A 26301-nucleotide genomic window follows, 5' to 3' on the forward strand; every position below is an offset into this window, starting at 1 on the left:
ATACATGCCTGATCCTAGTCCTGTGATTACCATTAGACTACAAAGAGCTTGGCAGACCACCACCATGCCCCCCCTCCCCCCCGTCCCCCCTCTCCTCCCCCCTGCAGTTTTGCACCCTGATTGACTGTTTTATTTCAGGAAGGACTACCATTAGTAAACCTTCCGCAAAGAGCAGTCTGCCATTGAAAATGATTGAAGGTAATCGTCTTGCATTGGGTGTGTGTGTGTGTGTGTGTCTGTGTGTGTGTGTGTGTGCACCAAGTAGGATCATGCTGCAAGCAGAACGTCTGGTTAAAGATAGTTGAGGTTAGGATCGCTGTTCAAAAGAGAAAGAGTTAGTTGGATCTGAAAGTGTATTTCTTTGTTTTTACGCCAACAGAATGTTGCAGTCCAATGCATCAAAAGTGTATTTATTCAGATATTGAAATCAATGGGACATCATGTTGTGTTGAATGACTCCATATGACTGTGTCCAGGTTATATGAACATTGATAGTGTTTCACTGGCATATACGGTTCCAAAAAGCTATTTTTAAGCTCTTGCTGGATTCAAGACAGTCTTGAATTTTAACCAATATCATATTCAACATTATTACATTAAGCTAAATCTATTCTAAACAGCCTCCCCCTCCCCCATACATAGACACAATCATTTATCCCTCTTGATGAGAGAGATGCATCTCTTGATTTACATTGCATGTAAAACACATGATTTAATTATCTAGATTTAGCTGCTGTTCAACGAGAATCCAGTGCAGAAGTAAATTATATTCTTAATAACCAACACCAAGTGTCAAATAATGATTGGATTCCTTCATATAAACAATGTTTTTATTATAGAAAGATCAACATTTCCTTTGAATTCTGCCTTAATTGTTGGCACTGGAAAATATATAATGACCTATTATTAAGGCATTTTAAAGAAAATATACAAACGTTATAAAAGGGCATTATTTATGGTACTCATTATTTATTCATTAATTTCATTCATCAAAATAATTCAAATTACTTCACTATCCAAATGATATGACCTCATTATATGTATGCTTTGTTTAATTTAATTTTGGTAGAAGTATCCTGCACAACACAGGATCACTACTACATCGCCGACATGTGACCGAGAGTAATGTTGACCAATCACACGGCGGCGTTAATGAAAGAGCTGTGTTGAGATAACACAATTCAAACTCAATAACATGAGCTGTACACCCCTAATATGCAGCAATACACAATTAGTCGCGGAACTGTAGAAGCATTTCGTAAGCACATATCATTCAAATGATAACGCGGTGACTTGGATTGAGATTTGTGGACACTGCGCGTACTACATTACTGTGTGGTGGGGCATCTCTTGAGGAAGTGCCTCACCATAATGTCTACTGGTTATAAGTTATACCTGAGTTACTTTGGGATTGAGATTTGGCAGGTGTGGAATTTGTGCAAATGCAGCTGATGGTGTAGAAATAATTCAAGCCAAATACACAAGGCATTGCAATGTCATTGCATTGCAAGATAATTAAAAAAAGGTGCAGTTAAAATTGTACTGCCGTTTTAGAGCGCAGTCATTTTCCTCACAGACCTCGCTAACATTTATCTAAGAAAGCAGTTTGTCAGTACATTCCATTTCTTTCAACTCTGCACACATTGACCAACATACAGATCTATGGAGCTTTACCCCTTCAAAGGACCAGACCTCACGGTCAGCCACAGGGTGGGGGGGGTGGGGGGTTTGGGCGGGCTACTACATGCCGAGGTCAAAGATGTCGCGGCTCTCCATGAGGATGAACTCCACTATCTGGTTCTGGTAGAGCATGTTGAAGGCCATGTTGCCACAGTCCATCTCGGGCCACATGAGGGTGGGGCCGAACACGATGCTGACTCCTTGGCTGGACATCAGGTTCTTCGTTGAGCAGGCGAGGACTCTGTCGAAATGAAGACCAAACTGAGATTAAAAAAACCCATTGACGCATCTTTAGAAACCAAACGTCATACTTCGCTACAAATCAATCTGGTAATCGACCAAACCCATCCCTCCACCGCGCCACTCCAAAAAAAACGGAATCCATTGGCATACGCCGTTCAAATGGAGGTCCACATGCGAGCCCGGTTTCCTCTGGTCGAACGGCAGTACACATATACTTAACACAAGGCTCTGTGCACCTCTTGGCACGCGTCCCCCTCGTGTCTTCTTCCAGTGTAAACCAAAGTACCTTCAAGTTATGTCTTCACAGCCGTCAGTTCAGTAGGTTCTACCCCTGGAGTGGCCCCCGTGTCTGAAGGGTATCTCGTTTCTCAACTGGCAGCGGTACTGTGTTATTTAGTGAAGCCGGCTTTAGGTGCTCCGAGATCCAGGTTTCAGCCACGGCTCAAACCTCACTCACTCCCTCCCTCCACGGCCACAAGTTTCGGCAACGGCGGTGCGCCTTGCAGAACATCCATCCACCCGAAAGGGGGGGGGGGGGGGGGGGAAGGAGTTCTAAAAGTAATGCGGGTCGAGGTTTAGCAGCGCCGGCGTCTGGGTAAGCGGGGAAACCAGACAAAACTTGGCTTTGGGGGGAAAGTGCAGATCCGCATTCGACTCGTGTAAGACTTGAAACTTTCTGCGGTCAGGAGGAAAAACTGGTTGTGAAGCAGAAAAAGAAAACGACACTGTGTTCACCTCGGTTGGACTTTGGTGGAAATAAAAAGAGTGGCGCTCGGGGGGCGAACCATCTTTCCCCTTACAAGCAGATTCTATGAAAAGGTGTTCCATTAAACAAGGGACACCCTGGGACTTCTACTGGGAGTATCTGAGGACTCGTGGGCGTTGTGGTTCTGGGTATATGTGTGTATATTCCTTTCTATGTGTGGGTGAACTGCAAAGGGATTTGTAATGAGAAAGAGACACAAAAGGCAGAGAGAGAGAGAGAGGGAGAGCGAGAGAGAGAAGCTTGGGACTACGGCTAGTGCTTGCATTCTCCTTGGGCTGAGGCTTGGCTTGGGGACAGGAACAGGCCGAGCCATTTTTGGTGGAGGACCAGCAGCTCCACGGAGGACGCCGCCCGCAGGCCTCGGGGCCCGTTATGGAGTGAGGCCTGGAAGGGGATGGAAGGACTGTGGCGCGGGGCCCCTCTCCAAGCTGTCAGTGGGCGCTTGACGAAGCGTTCTGAGGTGGGGATCCTAGTCCCCTCCTTGCCCCTAAACGAGGGGGGGGGGGGGGGGGGGTGCGCGCCTCGAAGCGTAATTGCATCCAAAAGGTATTGTCAGCGTGCCAGGCATGTTCATGTTTGCGATGCAGTGGCGTGTCTCAAACTGCTGTTTGGACGAGCTGAGCGCCATGTTATCTAGGCCCTTGCAAGTCGTAAAACACAAAGCGAAAACACGCGTTGTGAATTGTCCGCCCAGGATAGCACGCGCTGCCATCGCATGCGTTCACTGTACGCATGCACACACACACACGTTCATTAAGTGTGTGTCCACTTTGTTCTAGTTGAATGTTCTCAATCTCTCCGAAGGCAATACTTATATTAAGGTCAGAGTGGGGATATCTCTGTATCGTAATGCATCTATCACCTCTTAAAACTTGGCCAGCGATGTTTAATTGCATGTGATGGCCAACATCTTGGCCTGCCATATGTCATTAGACTATGGACCAAGTATGTGCGTGCTCTGCATAGCCCTTAACCTCATTAATGAACTCAAGTCCCGACCATCATCTTCATTGGCATAATCATTACGAATAATTATTCTCATCTCACGCTCGGCAAAGACGTTTTCCTTGGAATATGTCTTTAATCTGCCATGCCTCAAAACATCTGCTCGGAGGTAACAACAGCAACAAAAGAACAAAAGCCAAACATGATACTGTATTGTCTGTCCGTGGGTGATGAAGACCAACGTGAGAAGACAATAATATAAAACGCTTGTTATTATATAGTTTTATACGAGCATACGGTGAGGTAGTTGCACGAGACACACAGCGTCAGCAAGCTTGGAACTAAAACGGCCAGGCAGCAAAAGAAGCCGCGTAAAGTTAACCTAACGAAATCCAGATTTAAGGCTCAGTTTTCCAGGTGGGCGTTAAATTGCAGGAAGTAAATTCATTGCTATTCAATTACCTCTGCTACTAAAAGCACAATTACCGAGTTTTACAATATCACGGCTCCTTTACAGTTTCCACGTGAAGGAAGGACCAGAGCATCTGCCACACAGTTCTTGGCTCTGCCAGGGACCACTCTTTTGATTTTGTTGAGTTATAAACGTAAAAATAATAGAAAACAAAAAAACAAAGGGGGACAGATACCTTGCTACTAAGCCTGAACAAATAAAAGTGACCTTGGTTTACTTTTGAGCGACAATATATTAGAATAAGTCAGAAGTTTACCGCAGAGTACAAACAACAAAACGACCAATTGGGGTTTGAACATGGTAAATGTTGGATGACCTTTTGGTCCTTTTACGGCCTCCATGTGAGTTTCCGAGATTTGTATGTTAACTGTTTGATGCTGATATATACGAAGGGAACGACTTTCTTTGCCAAGGCTCTGCGCCATGCGTACTGCATAGTATTTATTGTGCATTTCTGTGACTAAGTGTTTCGGGGTGTGTCCCTGAGTGCAGTGTAAGTGAAACCCGATTAGAAACATGTACACGCTATAATTTCCCATTTATGTCTGCAATTAACCTCAGCCCCGTGCGTGTACACAGTACATCACTGTTCCATGCCTGTCCTGGCATCAGCATTTTAACTTAATTAGAATCGTACAATGATCTAAGGGTCTGGATTGCCATGCCTAATGGCCCACTAATGATCTCGAATAAGGAGACTCAATTATTAAAGTAATTCTGCTGTATATTCACAGGAGGAATACATCACCTTGTACCAAGGCTCCCCTGTCCTGATTCTTCAGCTCTCTGGCAATCAGATGCTAGTGTTAATACAACAGCTGCCCCCTCCTCAGCCTCCACACCGACCCTTTGGATCCTCTCGTTGTCCCCCTGGACTGATCCATGACGCGGATCCATCCCCATAGCGCGTCGGGCACCCGTCGCCGTCCCCTCCGCCTACACCTCCTCGCTCTCTGGGGGTTTTGACGTCAACCACTTTAGCTGTCTTTCACTTTCTTTTGACGGATCACGGGGCGGTAGCTCCGACCGCTAATGCAGGCATACTTCCTCTATCTCCCCCCCCAACCCCAAACAGTAATTCAAGGGGTGTGGTGAGGAGGGGGTGATGGTGCCATGCACAATAGCAAGTGCCCGGCGTGCCTAGGAGGTGACCATAGGGCTCTTGATGTGAACTGACGAACCACTGATATCCCGCTCCGTGCCCCCGACATGGGCTGACGTGCACGACTCAAGATGCCAATGCTAATTAATTAGCATCTAATTTTCCTTGAACGCGTGCAGTGTGTGTCTGTTTGTGTGTGTGTCTGTGTGTGTGTGTGTGTGTGTGTGTGGGGGGGGGGGGGTGCGGAACAGGAAATGGTAGCTGGACCATGTTGGCGTCCCCTCTCCCCACTCGCCTGGAAGGCTCCTGCTAATTGGGTCAGCGTCATTGGCTCCTTCAGGATCACGGGGCAGATAATACATTGAGGTGGGGAGGAGGAGGATGTGGAGATGAGGAAGGCAGGAAGGGAGGGCCCCGCCAAGCCAGAGGAAGACGAGAGAGAGAGGGAGGGGGAGGGAGAGAGAGGGAGAGAGAGGGGACGGTTGTTGATGATGATGGTGGTGGTGTTGCCGCGGGTGGGTGGTGCATCTGGGGTAATGGCCCCAGTGGCTCAGAACTATATGTGTCAAGAGTCGTGAAGTGAACCGACAGCGCCCCCCACGTCTGCTCTTAACGCATGTTAAGACAAACGGAGGAGGAGAGAGAGAGAGAGTGTATTTCTGCTACCGTTCAGGAGGTAAATGTTTACGGTTGGATTGCACTGATTGGTAAATGCACCCCAGAGAGCCCACCTCCTGCGTACCACATCCCCCGCAACCCCACCCCTACTTTACCAAAGTCCAAAAAGACGAAATGAAAAAAAAGCGACATCCCGAGACGGGTGATTTGAGCGTGCGTCGGGGCCACGCCCGTACGTGGTGGTTTCCATCGCGAGGGCCTCCCTGCCACTGTTCTCTGAGGGGTCAGCAAGAAAGCGAGGCACGGAAAAACTTCTGCCTCGCCGTAGATGCCTTAGAAAAATAAAACAAACTTCCACCCTCAGCGGTAAATGGCAACCCATGACCGGCGGTGACAAAAACACCCACAAAGAGAAGGAAGAAATAGAACGGCTAAGTGAAGGTATACTTCAGAGAATCTGGTTTCCTTGACCACATCATCACAATGCGAGTACACAGCTCCATATTGAAGCCAGACCCCATGAATTGGTGTGGGGGGGGGGGGGGGGAGGAGAAGCCGTGGTTCAACACAGGCAGAGGATGAAGCCACAACAAAGGATATGAAAACTTCATAGACTCCTGCGTTACTAAAGGGGGCGGCCCCAGCCAGGACCGAAATAAAACCTCTTCGCCGGAGCCCTGGATCGTAAAAAACACTCTTCGTTTTCAGAGTAAACCTCACTTTATGTGCGAGATGAGGACACACACACACGGACGCACGCACCCACACACACACACACACACCCACAAGGACAGACTTGCATGTGTATATTAACACACCAACACGCAACCCGTAACCACTCTCTTCAATTCCATCTTGTAATATCATCTGACATTTCTGATAAGCATTTCGGTCAGCTGATGCAGCCATGGAACTTTTCTAATTATTTTCCCCAGTGCCCCCTTTTTTCCTACCCTTTAGGAAACAGAGAGGCGGTGCTCTCGGTAAACACAGGGTGCCCTTTACTCTATCTCTCGTGTGCCTCAATAAGGACTCAAATAAAACAAATCACACATGATCCGCATTTAGTGTGGTGTGCCGTGCAATTAGGCTTAACGTGCAACGAAAAGAGACGGAGACAAAGAAGAAGAAAGAGAGCGAACCAAGGATGGGCTGAGAGTGAGAGTGCGAGACACATCACTAGAACAAAATGAGAGAAAAAGAGAGAGAGAGAGGGAAAGGGAGGGAGGGGGGGGATATGGACTAGCCCACATCACTAGGTGTGGGTGTGGCAGCCTAAGTTCTGGCGTGACTCCCTTGGGCCCTGTTCTCCTGCCATTCTGTCACATGAGATGATCTTGGGTTGATTATTTGCATGGCTAGAGGGCTGGGGGGATTTCTGTGGCCCGGGAACAGACACGGAGGCATTGGTCGGGATTCAACTCCTTTTCCCACATCTCCTGGTCACACTTAAATAGTGTGAGCCAGGCGACGTAGCAGCGAGGCTTGCGTGTGTGTGTGTGTGTGTGTTGTGTGTTTCTTTGAAAGAGTCTCTGTTTAGTTTGTGAGCTTTTTCAAGCTACAGGTAGGCTGAACAGACAAGGGAACGTGAAAAATCGGAGGTAGAAATAAGCGCTCGTCGCTTCGTTCCTGATTTCATTAGGGTTCTGCCGAGCCATTTGTTTCTTTGGCACAAAGTGACACAGAGTAAAAGGTAGCGAGGGAAAAAAGAGAGACAGAGGGAAGATAATCATTTCCAGAATGCGGGAGGGAGAAAGGAGGGAAGGAGTGCGCCGGCAGCCATCCTCCAAGGGCGATTGTGCAGGAATATGAATAGGGAGCCTTTGGACTAATTGAGGAACCTGGCATGCAAAACCAAACAGACAAACACATTTTCCCACCGCAGCCAAGGGGTATGTTCCAGTTAGGGAGGGGCTCATAAATCTGAGATGAGCCGCTTGGCCCCTCTCTCGCTCTCGGTCTGTCTGTCTGTCTGTGCGAGGCTGGTAAATATGGAGAGGAGATGGGGATAGAACACCTCTCAGGGGACGCGGGGCTGCGGCCATATGGCCCCCTCGGTTGGGCCAGGACAGGCAGAGTGGACAGGGGCCAGTCTTCTTGCTCACGCAGCACCGAGGTCACCTCCCCCCCCCCCCCCCACCCCCCTCCAGCCCCTACACACACACAATATCCTCATCTCTCCACCCCCCCCCCCCCCCCGCCATCTCATGTGGGACCTGGAGAGTGCTGAGGAAGGCCAGGAGAATGTGTGACCTCCCGTGTCCCCTCAAAACTGCTAGTTTGACCCTCCTGTCAATCTGCTCTTCTCTGGTTAAGGGGATAACACGATGCACGACAGCCCTGACTCAGGGATTATACTGTGACAGTTGGTGTGTGTGTGTGTGTGTGTGTGTGTGTGTGTCTGTCAAGCAACTGTGTTCATTCTAAATAAATGTGCAGTATTATTTACTGTTTGGCAAATTACAACTTTTTCCAGAAATTGTTTGACACTAATATTCAAAGCAATTTACAGTGTCTCCAAATACATGTCATTATTCATTTGGGCAACTTGCTCAAGGATGCCTGCAGAGGCTGAATCGGGGGATCAAACCCAGAACCTTTCTGCAAGGAGTCAAGCATCCTGTCCACTACATTATCCTGTCCCCCAGTACGTAAATACGGCATTCAATAAGTATTTTTCAAAACTTAACGATGTTAATGTGGACATTTTCGGATGTGATGAAGATTACCTCTGGAGGTGACCAAACAGGAGCTTCATGGTGTCAAGGTTGGGCTTTGGAAGCTGCTGGATCAACTTCTTCACAGCCTGCACCTTCTGCCTCCGATCCTTGGTCTCTGTGCAGACAGAAGAGGAGCAGGTGCACGCATGACATTACATATTAGTTCATCAACTGTGTGTGTTGGAAAGTGATTCATTGACACACTTTGAGTACTCTAATTGCTTTGGTAATTAAAAGTCACTCCAAAAGTACGGCATGACATAGTTATCACAAGTAATCAATCAAATCAAATAGAAAAAAAGATTCACACCCAGCGTATTACCAGGAAAAGCAGTCTTTGCCTTGTGTAGACGGATCAATATGAGAGACACGCTACTTGTGCACTTGCATGAAAGCCGCAACGATAGTGACTTTCTGTAGAAGTTGTTGATTACAGGAAGCCATTAGTTGAATATTCTTTCACAGTGTAACACGAGCCTTGATTACTGACCAATTAGAGACCATGTGGGGATGAACACTATCACACTCTTCCTCGCGGGACTGTGGATATTGGCACTAATGCAGATGTTGGGAGTGTAAAGGAAATGACCCACATCCTCCCTTTTGCTCCAGCTTTTGGAATCTTGATCTTTGACCCAAAGGGACACAGGAAGCATCGAGACAACAATCAGGTAAAGAGCCACGAAATGCCAGTGAACCGCCCGGACCCCAGGCGGCCCCTGACGAGTCTCCTGAGACGACTCTCGCCAGCAATCAAGAGGAGAAGAAAAAAAATAAACCTTGAGCACATGGGTCAGATGAGTTAGATTATCTGAGTGGAGAAAATCCTCAATTAAGTCCTCAAAGACCCAGGGACATCAATGGCACCCGCGACCCAAGCTCCTTCTTCTCCCCAAATTTCGGAACAGCTTTGCTCGCTAATCCAAACAGATGTTTGCCCTTGTGCAAAATCTATTCTATTTAGGAACAGTCGGGCCCACATGTGCATGTGCCTTTACTGTATCATTCGTCAACTTGCCCCAAATCAGGGAAAAAAGTTAGAAAAACGAGGAAGGCATCCTTTTAAGTGAAAACCGGATCCCTCCGCTTAAAAGCGGAAACAAAGTCAACACGTGAGCCGCTGTTACTAAGCTCCACATGTCGCCGTATCCAAGCTACCGCTACAGCTTTGCCGCAGTTCATCTGTTGAATAAGCAACCTGTTTATTTCATTACATATTTTCACGCTTCGACTCTTTTTCAAAGTGGAACACATTCCCACCGTACATCTGTCGTACGCGGCAAACTGCTCTCACTCTAGGACGTCTCCAAGCGGTCCGAAAAACAACAAACCCCGGACAACCCACCCACGAGAGAGCTTGTTAGTCCCCCTGTCCCCGCCGTGCCCGGCGAGAGCCCTATTTAGGCTAAGCGGGTAACCTGGAGAGCCGTAATGGCGTCTGCCCCCGTGTGTTCTCATTAGGGCCAGGTTGTTAGCAGACGCATTCAGGACAATGTTTGGCCCCGCTGTCTGTTGCAACGCTGAGGCGCCCCTTGAGCACGGCGACAGCAGATGTCGGCGTGTACACCGAGCTGGCACAGGCACAGGTGGCAGATGCCCGCGTCGGGTGCCAACCCCCGCCAGTTGGGCACAGATGGACAAGCACGTTCAGGGAGAGGGAGTAGGGGCCCTGACCTTCTGCCGTACCGTAGGTGAGCTCCTCGGTGGAATGCGCAGCAGCACTTTTTATTTTATTTTATACCCCCGTCCCCGTCCCCTCGAGGGATGGGGAAAAAATAGAGTGTTTAAGGATCGTCCCTCCCCGGGATCGGCGCTGTCGTTGTCGAGAACGGATACAGTTCAAATACGGATTCTTTAAATACGAAAGGGATGGAGCGCCAGCGCCACTGCTTTTCCGATTCCGATGGCGGAGAAAAAAAACGAAATTTTTCCCAGCATCTGTTGTTGTGCGCAAACTATCAGCAGTTTCCCTAGTAGGCTTTGAAATATTTAATCTAGTCTCTATTGCTGGCACAATGGACATGATTCATTAATTACTTTGCCGTTGGTGGCAGACATATTGGAGATGCCCCTCAGCCTACCATTGCGGACAGATGGTGCGGACGACGTCATTAATTTAAAGCAGGCAGAAATGCTAAGATTGAGCCATCTAAATGTGCTGAATCACCCGGGCTAACGACGCGCATCGGGAGAGGACAGGAGCGCGGGGAGACGCCCCGCCATGCAAACCTAGCCAACACGCGACAGAGTCCAGTTACAGCCACTGCATCAGCCGGCTCCTCAATCTCTTTGTGGTGAAATAATATTATCGTAGATCACTCACGATCACCATCAACAAACACTAAAGGTAACGAGGGTTTGGGAACATGATTGGGGAAAATATTGTGGGCGAGTGACTTTTTAAGTCGCAGAAGTCTTAGTGGTCATTAGTCATGTCAGGTCCCTCAGAAAGGCCCCTGGCCCCGGCATTAGGCTGCTTTTTCGGGCACCTTGAGGGACTAAAGTGATTTATGGCCTGTTATGACAGGAGACCATTAAAACTCCCAGATGAGCTCTGCTTACAACAACACAAACAAATATGACACAGTGAAAATGAAATTCAATATAGTGACAAGAGGGGTGGGGAGGATGTAACGAGCTGCAACAGGCCCTTGTTCAACAGCTCGACTGACCTGGAAATTAACAAGGTACAATTTGTTTGTCCTGCTTGTATTGATTTCAAATAATCAGCAAGCGTCAAGGATCATTCCTATTTTGTATTTGTTTAAAGGACCATTCCATCTGAATTGTCCTGAAAAAATAATAGACTATTTATACCCTGAACGTGCATATATATATATATATATATATATATATATATATATATATATATATATATATATATATATATAAATATATATATATATAAATATATATATTCTGTTAAATAATTATCTCAGTAAAATATATGATTAACCAGACAATAGCCTCAAGTTTTTCAATGTATTTAATTATTATTTTTGTTCATCCCCTAGATAAGTGTTTCAATCGGTGACACAGTGACTGGATACACATTCGGTTCCTAAAACTGCTGTGTATCTAATCCCATTACAAATAGAGGGACCTAGTTTGTTTCAAGACTGCCTGCTGCACAAGGCTGTCTCCAGGCTCGCTGTACTGGCTTACCCCGGCCCCGTCAAGGCAAATATTAGCAGAAAGCAAATAATCCTGCAGGTTGTGATTAAGATTTTAAATGGATCCCAATTGTGTGCTTTTGGTTAATGAATAACAAAGTCTTAGAGGATGGTGCTTGTAATTTATTAAACATGAAAAGCTCCTTGATGAAATATAGAAACTAGATATATTTTTGCATTTCAAACGATTTGCGTGGCCAGCTTACTTGCATGCAAATGAGGTGGAGTTTCAAAGAGTTGTGAAAAGAATTCCTCTAATAAGTAAGATTGAATTTCTCTGTTTCACCGTAATAGGTGTCATCTCGATCAGAGGTAAATAATTGAAGGGCAGCACGACATGCACACAAGCACAATTGTGCAGCCTGGAATTTATTTATTCCGTCGTTGCATATTTATGCAAGGGCTTCGCTCCGAACCCCACAACAGAGTAACACACAAACATAATTAATACTCATTAAGAATAAGTGAATAATCAATCTGACTGATAATGGCTCTGCTGCGCTCAATAAGTCTGTCGGCATCAACGAAAAATAAATTTCTGAGGAACAGAACATAGTCTTTGTTGGCTTATGTGTGTATTGTGCAGCAGAGGTAACAAAGGCTGGGTTACATCTGAGACTTTCAGATGTTTTTCTTTCTGTAATCTTGATGATTAATTTAAACTTAGCCGTACCATAAAAATGTACAATAATTCCTATGTAAATGGGGTTTCTTTGAAGCGGTGTGCTACTGCGGATGACCTGGAACTAGAAGTGGACTTTACCCTTTTTCCAAGACAGATCCATATTAAATATGCATCTCATGGGCTGACCCAATTGTGGCCAACCTTGCGTTATATAGAATATAGCCGTGTGATGCTGTAATACAGATCCTTGGCGGGCATCAGAGTTGTGATTATGAATATGAATATGGATATCCAAAGTTAGGATATCCATCTGTCAGTTTGTGAACATGTGAGTCCCGTGTTCAAAAGCGGATTGCGCCGGTAGTGAGTAACTCACACCTACAGGTATACCAACACTTTCGCTTTGCAAAACCCAACAGATGTCATTGGCTCTCTTCAAACACGACCATATTCTGAGCTTTTTTTCATTTTTTTACCCTTCTGTGTTAGTAGTGTGAATACATTTGAAGGAAGTAAATTCAGCTAGTTTGATGAGTGTGTGTGTGTGTGTGTGTGTGTGTGTGTGTGTGTGTGTGTGTGTGTGTGTGTGTGTGTGGGGTGAGGGGGTGGGACGGGGGTGTAGTCCCTGGCATAGCTAAGATTGTGAAGCGGTATTCATACTATCTGTTCTCGCCTGGGTGGCCCAGTTACAAACTCACATGACTCCATTTCCATGGTTACTCAGGGCACAGACAAGGACCATACAACTAGGGAAAATATGCCTTTACCTAATTAGCATTTTCAAAACGGAATAACATTACATTTTTCTCGACTTCTCGCCAATTTTATTAATAGAGGTCAACTCAAAACGGTAAAAGCAAACCACCACGTATGCATAGATATGCACACATGTACACACACACAAACAAGGCAGCCGTGCATTCAGACTAACGCATCGATATCAGTGTCACTGACAATACTGAACAACCCAAAGCCTTGCAGAAAGCCTTACTTCTCTACCCGTTTACACATTCATTAACAGTAATACTTAAAAAACACATTTACATATCCCCCCCCCCCCCCCCCCCCCCCGCCTCTACCTCCCACCTCCAACCATTAAAAAAAACTGAAACAAGCAAAACAAAAACAGCCCCATCCCCAACAGCTTTACTCCTCAAAACGACATGTATGTCACCGCTCGACGAAGATAAAACTCAATTCAGCGGGGCTGCATTGATTTTTCCGGAGAACAAAAAGGCACGCTTGTCTGTGGGACAGGTGGCTGGAGATTCCAGATCCCCCGCTCTGATACTGGGGCCACATGAATAATAGATCTGGCTACGCCGGTGCCAGGATCGTGGCCTGCAAACACAGCTGCTCCTCTCCACCATCCAAGAATGAACAGCTCACAGGGTGGGGGAGGGGAGGGGAGGGGTGTGGGGTGCATGGATAGGGGGGGCGGGGAATGGGCCCCACCTGAGCACCACGGCTCAGGGGTGTGTGTGTGTGTGTGTGTGCGCGTGTGTCTGTTGGTGAGGGGGGGGGGTGGGGGGGGGGAGAGGGGTGAGAGAAATAATAGATAATGACTTGTGAATAACCACTTCTGCTAAAGAGGGAGAGAAACAGGAAAGAATGAGATGAAGATGGGAGAAGGAAAGGTAGCGAATACATTAAAGCAACAAGAAACGTTGCGTCGACCCGAAACGTACAAACCGTGACTACAATTAGTTTAAAATGTAGATGAAAGACAAAAAACATTGCGTCATCTGTTTTCTAATCTGTAAAAAAGAGTTATAGAAACATTTTCAGACGACTGCAGTCTCAGACGGGCCCCATGAGGGCCCACACTCATGTTAGGATTTGAGCGCCGGATTCCAACGTGAGTCTGAGTACACAGATACGCTCGGGCTTCAGGGTCCCGTTCGGTTGAAAACTCTCGCCCACTAATCTGGCAGCTGGGGGATATCAATTAGGAGGGCTGGTGATGTGAGCCCACTGTAATGATCCCACCTCTCTTTTCAACACGGCCCATCCAGAACCTCAGAGGATCTCCCCCTTAGCAAGGCAACCCCATTAAGGGTTGAGCCAAGATGGCTGCCGAGGTGCTAATGATGTCGACCCGTCTTCTAAATCAGCACCAGGAGACCGCTTCCCCGTGCCCTTAAATAGAGGCTGATGGATGGCCACAGGGCAGAGAGTCACACGCATATCAATATATGTGTCTTGTGACACGGCCGCGGCTTAGCTGCGGCAAGTACCGATTTCTGTGTGTTTGGAGGAAACACGGATGCTTATCTGACTGAAAGATGCAAATCAAGTCATTCCCCAGTGGGCTAATATCACGTAGATCTAGGTTATTCAGTTTTTTCATAATTTTCTTAGAAGACGTATAAAGGGTTAAGTGGATGGCAAGCGAACGATTCCCTCAGAAGTGAGCAGCTCAAATCACCGGCAGGATTGTTTAATCTGCGAGCGAGCGGAGAAACGCCGTCGAGGCTGTCACACTCTTTAAAAAAAAAAAAAAAAGTACAAAGCGTTCGTTTGAAATGTAAACGAAGGTGCTCGGGCAAAACATCTGCTAACATCTCTCTCTCTCGCTCGCTCACTCTCTCTTCTCTCTCTTTTTACCGGTCCCTCGTATTACCCACATCACGTTTAGTCTCCTGAATCGCGGTGTGCGAGTCTCCTCCCATGGCCGTTTGATCTGGCGGGGGAGGGTGGAGCGTGGGGGGGGGAGCGATGCAGGGAAACGTGTAGCAGGTTAGGATAATTACTCACCTCCTGCTATGAGGGGTTTGCTCCGCCGCTAATTAGTTGTCTAAACGCTGTCTGTGACTCATCAACAACGCACACGCTTATCTGATTAAACGGCTGGAACCACCTTGAGTGCCACTGGGTATTCTGGCCTACATATTTTTGAAGGCATGTAAATATTTATTGCCAAATTATGCCCCCACCTTGGGATTGTTGGCAATCTTGCTTTCAGGGGGTTTATATATTTTTTTCTTGTCTTTCGGGTAGAGCGAAAGAGATGAAAGATGGGCTAAAGATTCGATCAAAGCAAGACCGATTATGAATTATTTATAGGACGGACTATCTGACATCAGTAGCCTCCACAATTTTGTCGTCAATTGAGCAGATGATATACGATATATATCCATGATAGACATACGTAATACCGAGCCAAGCACTGCGCCCTTATCTCAAGGCTATGTGAGCAACTGAATATGTTAAATAAACACGCCTCAGGTTTGGAGGTATCATGTGTTCGAGTCACACACTAAACCCCCCCCCCCTCCGTCCCAGAGTTCAACCCCCCCCACCCGAGGACAGGAACACATGGCTCAGGTAGCGTTTCAGCACCAGACACAGACCTTTAATGGCATTGTTTATACAAGGTTACCGCGACGGCGGCGACATCCTGCCGCCTGATAGGCCCGGCGTCTCGGGGCCTAATTGAGAGGTGAGACGGTGGTGGGGGTGACACATGAGTGGCTGGAGGATCTGGTGACAGCTCACGTCTGAACCCTGGACGGAGGGGAGCGGGGCTTGGTAGTGGGGCGCTGAGGCACCAGAATTCCCATTCCGGTTCGGGGGAATTAATAGGTGGGGCGATGGTGTGGATGTTTTGGAAGTGTTGTATCAAAAGGAATGGATGGAAATTAAAGTGGGATGATTAGGGATTTTGAGGAAAACATGAAACATTCAAAATAGTTTTTGTAAAGATAGCTATAAGCAATATATGAGCGAGTTATCTTGGCAGCTTCATTGAGTTTATAGATCTGGTTCTATTTGTTTATTATGTTTATATTATGGGGCTTTTTGGAAAGAAAAACCCTTTCCTCTTGAAAATAGGCTGCCAATCTTTTGTACCTTCATAGATTGCCTCATCTCATCCGCCGTGACGAGCATAATTGCGTTTCATTTTCACACTCTTAGGATTGAAATTGCGATCCCAATTCATCTGAAGTGAAACATCACGGCTAACTCCGGACTGACCAGCGTCGAGGCAGGCATGCTATTGATTGCGCCTCTGTTGCTAGGGCACGTAGCGGAAACATCCACTTTGCTTATCAGCCCAATCCCCAGTGGTCGCCCTCTCCAGCTTGCAGAGTGAGAAATAGTTTAGTCTATAACTGAGCTGCCTCAAGGGACAGGAATTCTAGAGGCAAACAGCGGCACATACTGTAAACAGGATTAAGGCTAATACGCCGCTGGGCCAAATGAATTTTTCCCTATGTAAAACCTCCGAAATGCATAAAATATAGTCTTCTACGAATGCCGAGCGCTACTCTTGACACAGTACAACCCGACGGTCGTGATCCGGGCTGAGACGGGGTGATCGGGATGTCGACGGCAGGATCATGACATTTAAGGGGGCGACACTTTGACAAACAAATATAAAAAGTGAAGTATGCGCACCCGGCCCCGGCCAGGATGGCAGGGTTTGGCCTGACACATGTGGTGTTGACAGCCACACGCATCTGGCCCCTACTCACTTATTGCCTCGACGAACAGCTCGAAGAATCGGAAGGGAAACAGCGGCTCCGGCAGCTCGCGGAAAAACATCTTGAGCGCGCCGGTGACGACGTGGATGTCTTCCCACTGGCTGGCGTCCAAGTCGAGTTCCTCCTCTGGGAGGAGAACACCAGGCAGGCCGGGGACAGGAGGGAAGACAGAGGGAACAACACCGCTTTAATTGGGAGAATTAGCCGGGGCTAATTACTATGCTAATGTTTACCTGCTAACAGCAGTGCACGCTAACAGCCAGGCCCTCCCCAGCTACCCAGAGGTCTGGCGCCACATGTTTTTTTTCTCTCTCTCTCTCTCTCTCTCTCTCTCTCTCTCTCTCTCTCTCTCTCTCTCTCTCTCTCTCTCTCTCTCTCTCTCTCTCTCTCTCTCTCTCTCTCTCTCTCTCTCTCTCTCTCTCTCTCTCTCTCGTTTGAGGCAATATAAGCCTCTGCTGAAATCATTCAGTTTTTAATAGGGCTGAGACCAGAAAGTACCCCTTTGGTAGTGACACAGGCCATCAGGTAGACAAGCAATTCAGAGGAAAGCGGCTTCGCGTTGCCACGGGAGAGAGGGCTAGCTGCGCGTGAGCCACAGCCAAGATGACAGGCCTGGAGGTCTGAGAATGCTGCTTTTTTTGAATGGCATAAAAGTCACATTAGGGTTGTACACTGTGCTGGAAATGTGCCATCCTTCACCTACTGAGACAATTACCCTTTATGAGATGGTAATCATACGGCATCAGGGGACGCGCTGAACAGTCAAAACAGGGAAGGAAGACATTCTGTGGGCAGGCAGGGTTTTCAGAATAAAACTGCTGTGCCCTCACTGGGATAAGCTCAAAGCCCACGTTTGTGTTTGGAGCTCATGGCACGCACCTCCACATAAAACGGTAGGCTTGTGTAATGGAATCAGGGAGGTCTTTTTTTGTGTGTGTGTGCAAACTTTGAGGCAGCCTCCTCGACAGCTGACCCACTTGACACCTCTAAGCTTCTCACTTTGAGGATCTGCATTATTATGTCTACCCCGGTATGTATCAACTTGAGCTAAGCACGGAGTAGGGGGGAAAAGGGGGGGGGGGGAATTACTGTCACTACAAAACTGCCGCTGACAGTAGAATGGGTTGAGTGTAAAGGTGGAATAGGTTGAGCAAAACGCGTATTAAAAGACTTGTCGTCTTGTGACACGCGCGTCTACGGGATTCGGAGGTGGGGGGGGGGGGGGGGGGGTAAAACGGACGACAGCCGTCTCAAGCTGTCTGTTCGCCGCGACCATATTGAGCTTTTGTTTTTTTTGCGAAACAGAAATATAGCCAGAGTCGGAGCAACAACAACACGATGCTAGGAACAAATGGGGGGAACAGAATGGAGGCACATGGTGTGACCATGACAGAATGCAGGGAATGCTGGAAATGTCAGTGATGTCACTCTCTCCGCCGCCGCCGCCGCCGCCGCCTCACGCGCTGCGAGCAGCCCTCCGACACGAGAGCTGCTGATCTCGGAGCAGTAGAGGGTGACGCTCGCTTCCAAGACTGCTTCTTCAGTGGGGGGGGGGGGGGGGGGGATCATGCCGTTTCTTTGGCGTCATTGCTGAGGTCAATGTTCAATTTGTATCTGCATGTATTTATTTATATATTTCACTCCGGACCCCACTGAACAGATGCCCGTTTGTTTCCCGGGGAGAAGTGCCCGTGGACATGCCATCTCACATGGAAACGGTGAAGCAGTGGGGGATGATGCGATGGATCAATTGCTCTTTTTTGGCTCGGGAACGCATTAACATCAAGCTCTTTCCACCTATGTGTCTGCGTTTATAATAACATAACGAATATCAAATACTTCATATTATACAAAGAAATACGTTTATATCATTTAATGACATTAATACAGCAACCAGAAAACCACTCAGGATTAAACTAAAGTAAGTGAACTATGACAGAAATAACCTCAAACAGTCAAAGCAATCCATAAAATAGAGCTAATGAAGTTAAAGGGGGGGGGGGAATGAATATAGTGGACCAACCTTGATCCACCATGAAGCGCAGCTTCTGGACGGTAGAGAGATTACCACTCACTCTGTAAATGCCATCAACTGTGAGTCCTGGAAAGAGAGAGAGAGAGAGCGATAGATGGAGTTACAGCGCCAAAGAGGGAGAGGGTAATGCCATGAGTTCAAATGTTAGAGGAAATTGAAGTCTAAATCATCGTGGCGGTGGTGGTGGTGGTGGTGCTGTACTCCTCCATACCGACTCCTCACAAAGTAGTGCATACTAGTAGTTACAATTTGCCTCGAATAAAGAATAGCAATAGCAAAACACTCGCAGATAAGCCAGGAAGAATTAAAATTCAAGAACAAACAAAGCAAAAAAAAAAAAGGGCAGGCATCGATTGAGTGGCGTCGTTCTCGGTCTCCAGTTTCCATTGTTGATTGGGAATGCGGCAGAATCAAGCGTTAGTGAGCCTCGTCAGGCTCCTGGCTAGCGCCATATGGCTCCATTTCACTGGGAGATTTTCAGGACTACTTTGATTACAGAGTATGCCTGCCATGCTGCGATGCATCCAAGGACGTGGCGGTGGTCTGCCAAACCAGCAGTCACAGCACTGACAGCCTGTCCTGCTTTCATTGTTCCGACTTTAAAAAAACGAACAATGTTGTTTTTTTGTTTTTTTTCACGGCGCCCATCTAAGTAAAACAATGTTCAAATCACAAGCATTTTTGTTCAACGTGATTCTTTGGACGTTTAGGTCAACATTGCGTAGATGAGAGGTGCTGTGAGCCCAACAGCACACACAAGCAAGCACAGCCTGAAGGGATATATAACGGGACATAACCTGCAGGTATGAATGCATGAGCGGGAAGGCGAGGAAACCAGAGAAAACAAAACATGAGTACATTCCATGAGATGGCCTATCAAGCGGCCTTGTCGCCTGAGGCATGGAATCAGGCCACCGTCATTTTGGGGACACTGTTGTCACAGCTAGCTCGCTGGGCAGAGGTAGCCCGGGTGACATTTTCCTCTGCCCTTTATATTGATTGCACTAATGACGGTCCACATTCCGAGCATTTTGACAGCGCCACTAAATGTTGTCACTGTTGGGCTAACTTGAGGATGTTGTTGGCCTGGAAAACCCAAGGAGACAGTGGGAGTCCTGTTCCAAAGGGCCCCGTTCATTGTGTCCTACTAGTGTAATGTGACCAAATGTCAAAACGGGCCCTGACAAGAGGTGAGCCTACGATTCAGCTCGCCGCTTTGATTGTGCTCATGGGTAGATAAAGGAGGGTTTTGTGTTTTAAGTGTGTGTGTGTGTGTGTGTGTGTGTGTGTGTGTGTGTGTGTGTGTGTGTGTGTGTGTGTGTGTGTGTGTGTGTGTGTGTGTGTGTGTGTGTGTGTGTGTGTGTGTGTGTGTGATTAATGTCTTGTTGCCTTCTCTTTCAAAGCACTCTCTCACTGTCGCCTCCGCTTGAGTTTTACTTGCCTTGAAAAGTTTATTTTCTTTCTGAATCAGGTCCATCATGGATCAATAAACATAACTGAGCTTTAAATCATAATTGCCCTAGTGTAAAGAGACTTATAATCAGTATTATTTTCTCAGCAAGTTCATCAGGCCACCACAATCTTACCCCAAGATAACTAATAGTCCCGAACCAATGTTCTAGCCAAAACCACAAACAGAACCCATTACACAAACACATAATTCACTCTCAATTTTCGGGGCGTTGTAAACACTGTGAAGTAGACTTCATTTTGGATGGGAACCAAAGTGGAGCGATTTTGGGTTGCTGGGGAGCGCTTTCCCTTCAAGGGTTCAGCCCCCTTTTGCCTCAGCAAGTATGCGAGAGAGCCTGGGAAACTGGAAAATCCGACACACTGTGCTCCGGAGCGCTAAACGGCGATGACCCAGACGCTGTTCTGGTGGAGCTCGGCACTTCAGACCATGGGTTTTTCAACTGAGTCATTGAAAATGTCAACAGTATGGAAATAAAGTATAAACACGCGCATAAAGACGGCTAAATTAAGTAAAACGGTGTATAGGGTGTGTTTGTGTCTGAGGTTTGTTTGTCTGTGTTGTGTGTGTGTGGGGGGGGGGGGGTGGGGGGGTGAACATGGGTCTTTCCCCGGTAAAGGATCTCGAGCTGAGAGAGAAGATGCCAGACTCCTGAATAATGGGAAATGCATTCTTGTAAAGCCCCTTTTCCCACACAGATATCATGGCTTCAAATCTCCCTTCCCATACACAAAGCAGGAATAGCAAACGGCAAGCTGTCAACGGGCACCGAACATGAGAACGTACCTCGTCGCTCCACGGTCTCCAAACAGAGCTTAACGAAACTTGGCACAGTGGTCCCTTCGCGTTCACAAAGTGTCAACAAGTGGCACCCAAACACACGGTCTGCAGGGGGAAAGGGTTGAAACAAGAGCAACGTGTTGAATTGTGAGGACACTGCATTCGTAACGCAATACATCACAGACCTGAAACCTATCTTTGGCTCCACCATCTTGAACTTGTATTACTTTTATTTGAACACGAACCCCCAGTCTCCCCGTTAACTCCAGTCCCAGTCGCAAGGCAAGGCGGTGTCTCGTTTTGCAACTCCTTACATTATGCTGCAAACATTTCCATTGCTTCATTGACTTTGCAGTTTTTTCCAAAATGACACGACTTCAAAACACTCAACGTGTTTTGAAGTCGTGTTCCCCTGCAGACGCGGCGTGGCTCCATGAGGCTCCCGCCACCACTACCGGGGGGGGCCCTCCCCAGCCCATACGCAGGCAGGCGTGAGCGCTCGGCGGCCCGCCTGCCTGCCTGCCTGCCTGCCTGCCACGGCCTTTCTAGCAGATCCGGCGTCGCGGAAGAGCGCCGTGTGCCGGAACATGGGCGTGTGTTTTTTTGAGTGTTTTTTTTTAACACGCCAGCCAATGAGATCCTCTCATCGACGCTCCGTCATGGCGCCTCTGCCGCCGACGCCGACGCCGTAGCTCCTCCAGCCCCTCGGAAACATCAAAGATCGCCCCCGCGTCCCCCCCTGCTTCCCCCCACCCTCTCTTGTTTATACACTAGAGGGGTGGGGAGGGTGAGCCAAATACATAAATGACTCCAAGCGAAGGCACCTTTGCATACAAAATGCACTTTCCCTCAACGGTTGGCAGATAAGCTAGGCAGGGAAGAGAAGGGGAGTGGAGGAGGAGGAGGAGGAGGAGGAGTGGGTAGGGGTGGGAGGTGGGGTGCGGAGCGGAGAAATGGAGCGAAATTACCCCTCCTAAAGGAATTCAAATAACCCTCCCGTCGCATGGATTTAATTTGCATTCTGAAGAACGATAGGGAGGGGAAAGAGCCGAGTGGAGAGAGAGAGGGAAAGAGAGAGAGAGAAGGAGGAAGGGGGGGGGGGGGAAGGTATGGCGGGGTGCGTGATTTGAGGAAGCGCACACACACACTCTCTGAAGTGGCTTTTGCCCACCAGCTCTGCCAAAAAGGACAGTCTGGGGGCCACCTGCCCCTCTCCTTAATCCACAAGTATTTCATTTATTCTGTCAATAACGTCCTCCCTCTTTGATCTGCCGTTTGTCCCGTGGACACAACATTAAAGGGTCTCCTTGAAGCTGAGGGGGGAAAGATTCCAAATACCGTTACCTTCTTCTAAGGATTGCAAATGTGCTTAAATATGCCCTTTAATGGTGTATTTTTCCTCCGACCGTGAGCTCAATAAATTAGTTCCCCCCTTTGAGGAGCGGCGGCTGTGTGTAGCCGCCTGCAATCGACGAGGTTTGCTGGAGTGAAATGCATTCGGTGCGTCTATCTGTCGCCCGTTGTTCTTTGACTCGAATGCGTGGGGAGGAGAGACGATTTAGGAATCACAGCAAGAGCTATTAGAAGTCATTCACCGGTAACGGTCAATTAGGAGAGAAAAACGGGGGTACGTTGATATGTGTCTTTGTAACGTTAAAACTCTGGGAAATTACCGGGACGTGGTGAGTGTGGTAAGACAGTGCATCAAGTGGAAAACAATGAGCCCTTAAATGCATGCTGACTTACAGCCCATCCGCGTCATTAATCACAGTCCCTGTGGGATATTCAAAGGTGAGTTGAGCTGGGTCAGCCAAGCCGAGGGATTTCAGGTCGCCTCTGGTTTACCTTTAATGATGCCTTTCTCCTGCAGCGTCTTCATGGAAGGTCGCCTGATGATGAACTTCTTGAGCCGGTTCTTCACTCCGCTCTTGTCCGCGCTGTCCGAGGTGCTGTGCTTCAGCTTGGAGCTGGTGAACATGTCTGAAAGAAAATAATAAATCGTCAATGTCCAATACATGTCGGACCGTCCGCGATTAAGGTAAGATCTCATAACTTATTTTATTTATATTGCAATGCGCACAAGTGGACACGGACATGACACTGTTGAACCTTAATTAGATGGGATTGAACTGCAGAAACTGCAGCAATCCTTAAGCTGATCAATATACAAATTCTATACAAAATAACTGACTGACTGGTCGATTTTATATTAAAAGCAGAAGCATCATTATTTAGTATTATTCACCGTTGTGGTAAAGTTCTCAAATAACAATGTAATCCTTTGCATATTTGAGTTAGACAGAGCGGCAGATTTTATCCCCCCCCCGAAATATGAAACCTCAATATTAGTCAGAACCTTTGCTATTGCTAAGCATTTCTGAATTAAAAAACACATGCTCACTAAATCCCCATGTGTGGAGTGTATTGGTGATGTTACAACACAACGTCATACGCGATGGATCCATCTTAAACAATTGTCCTTAATGGCTGGTATTATTGGTCTGGGTATAGTTTTTTTTAGTCACCTGTCAAGATTGTTACACAAAGATAAGGTGGAGTAAAGTATAAAGGTTCAAGTGGTATGCAAATTGTTGCGCACCAATAACTAGGAATGTGGGAGATTTGATTTCACAAGCAATAACTGAATGAAATACACATCAGTTATTGGAATGCCTTGAAGCAAAACGAGTTTGAATGCTTTTAATTGCTGAATAATTCCTTATTAATTAAGCAACTGCATTGTTGATATTTCTGGAAAGTCATAAACTTCTAGTCAATGAAGCAACACACTTGCCATTAACATAAATTAAGATTACACATTCAAGTCTTTCTGTGGAGAGAGCAGATGCACATTATAGATTTGATGTTTTTATGGCGGTTATCACTACCTGATGCAGATTCATGGCATCCTTACTTATTTTTATACGTACAGTCTATATTAATCTGGAGGTCTTCTAGGCACCTCTCCCAAAGCTGATTTTTCCTATTACGCATTCCAATTGAACTTTTTCTGTTTCGTCGGGAACTCCCAACAGATTTTGTAAAGGCTGGGCCTGCTTGTCATTTTAATAAAAATGAACATCGCTCCTCCCAAATGTACAGGGATGACCTATTTTGTATATTGTAGCTTTTAATGAAATCCAAGTAATGCTGTTTTATTTCCCCCTTTTACTAGGGAATGCCAGTTTCCAGCAGAGTGAGCCATGAATAGCAAAGATCAGGTAACATTACTCCAACAGTCCAACTGCTGTCAGTTTGAAGAGCGCCACCAATAGGAACTCATTCCATTGTACTGTACGATACCCGTTTATCACTGCGTTTTGGTGTCATAATGCTAATAATGTCACGATTGTATGTGAGCAGAAATACAAAACGCTAAATAGTCTTAGTATGAATATTGCATGGGGTTTCCAGCATTCAAGTGTGGAAGATTAATCGCTGGGAATCAAAAGGCTAAAAGCTAAAGATAACAATAAGATACAGGGCTTTGTTGTGCATGTCCCTCGTCTCTAATTACGATTTTAATTTGATCATCAACCTACATCAATAATATTCTTTGCACAATGCCAAAGGTGACAAGATTGATTTGAACCATTGACAGGGATTAACATAATTGCTACTTGACATATGCTGACATAATGCTAATTAGCATGTTCTCGTGTCAAAGCGCCTGTGCATGCTATGTAATTGAAAGCAACATTTACCACATGTTTTGGCCATGCACTTGGAAAAGCACGTAAGTGATATAAAATATCAAGAAAAGCCATCAAAAGGATGACTTAAATAGAAGCATCAAGCCTTCGGAGTCATTATTTTCCATACTAAACTTAAATGTGGAACACAACTTCTTAATTTGCTAAGGGCACACAGATACACTGCAGATTAGGTAGATGACTAAAGTGCCTTTTTATGTGAATCGGGCTGTGTTGGCAAGAATCAGCGATGATTGTATCTGATGACAGGCCCCACGATTCATTGCATTACATAATACTATTAATACAGGGAATTATTGCCATTTTGTTGCCAGTTTAGAAGATGGAAATTGGAATTAAAATACCTCTAACCCTAACCATGAAATGTAATATAGACAATACCGTCCATGACACACTAATACAGCATTTAAAAACAGCACTGATATATGTAATTCATAACCTAGAGCACAAAAAATAAAGAGTGTTGAATTCAACTTAAGCCTTTAAAAAATATATTGTCGTTATTATTGTTAGATAGATGCAGTAAAATTGAATACATCAAATTAAATACAAAAATCCTGTATTTTTCATAGAGTGTAGCAATATATTTCGAGTTAGGATAGGTAAACCAAGTCATCAAAACTTGATCACGTATCTCTGCCCTGACTCCATGATCAAACGCGGCAGCTCAGATGAGTTATCCGCTAGGGTACAGCGCTGGTGGAGACCAGAGCTCTACTTACTAATAGAGCGGCGGTACACCATGCTGCGCTGCTTTGTGCTGGGGGAGGCTGATCCATATGCGGGCAGGGAGCTGTGTCTGGGGATGCTCTCCGTGCTGGCTGACCTCCGCAGTCCCGTCTTGCCGGGACGTAAGCCCCCGCTCCCGTTGGACTGAGAGGGGGAAAGGCAGCATGTGAAACGTCTTCGGTCACAGAGGTTTCACTGGTTGTTAACAACTGCTGTGGATTTATACCTATATGCATTTTCACAATTACTTATGCAACTTTAAAAAAAAAAAAAAGAATTAACACAGGGTTGCATTTTATTTAAAGATTTTTTTTCTGCCCCTTAACCAATTGCCTTCTTAACCAATCTTTTAATTTAATCATATTGCTTATTTAATAACCCCCCCCCACACACAAAGGAATCAATACTATGTAATAACAAGTAAGTGCTTACCAAGGAATTGACTGTCTTTTTAATAGCGTCATACCATTTGCAAATGGTGGTGTAACAGTCAGCCTGAAGAAGATACTCGCTTCCGGTATTTGTCGTTATCTATATTAAGAGCATAATAACAGAACTGGTAAGGTCATATACAGAGCACCACATTCTTCCACGTCATGCTTCACACACATGTTATGATCATTTGTTGACGATAGTGAACAATGGCACTGGGAACGCTGAACACGGTCATAGTGATCAACATGTTGTGTTTTTTTATATATATTCTTTTTCCGACTCTGCATCTCTTTTAAGAATTGGGGAA

At 46.5% G+C, this 26301-nt stretch overlaps 1 protein-coding gene across 2 annotated transcripts in view; it reads right to left on the reverse strand.

Moving 5' to 3' along the window:
- Positions 1-322: 322 nt before the first annotated feature.
- arhgap15 (Rho GTPase activating protein 15) overlaps positions 323-26301 on the reverse strand; it is a 43294-nt gene continuing 17315 nt past the window's right edge. Inside the window, exons 6-13 of one of the 2 annotated variants that reach the window (XM_056579420.1) lie at positions 25992-26090; positions 25553-25703; positions 22963-23097; positions 21124-21222; positions 18855-18932; positions 16823-16957; positions 8556-8661; positions 323-1921 (exon numbers count right to left, since the gene is read on the reverse strand). In XM_056579420.1, coding sequence (XP_056435395.1) covers positions 1741-1921; positions 8556-8661; positions 16823-16957; positions 18855-18932; positions 21124-21222; positions 22963-23097; positions 25553-25703; positions 25992-26090 — 984 coding nt within the window. In that variant the 3' untranslated portion in view covers positions 323-1740. The remainder of the gene's footprint in view (positions 1922-8555; positions 8662-16822; positions 16958-18854; positions 18933-21123; positions 21223-22962; positions 23098-25552; positions 25704-25991; positions 26091-26301) is intronic. The other variant, XM_056579421.1, reaches the window with a different exon arrangement.

Source organism: Gadus chalcogrammus, chromosome 20 (genome assembly GCF_026213295.1).
Source record: "Gadus chalcogrammus isolate NIFS_2021 chromosome 20, NIFS_Gcha_1.0, whole genome shotgun sequence".
NCBI classification, from domain to species: Eukaryota; Metazoa; Chordata; class Actinopteri; order Gadiformes; family Gadidae; genus Gadus; species Gadus chalcogrammus.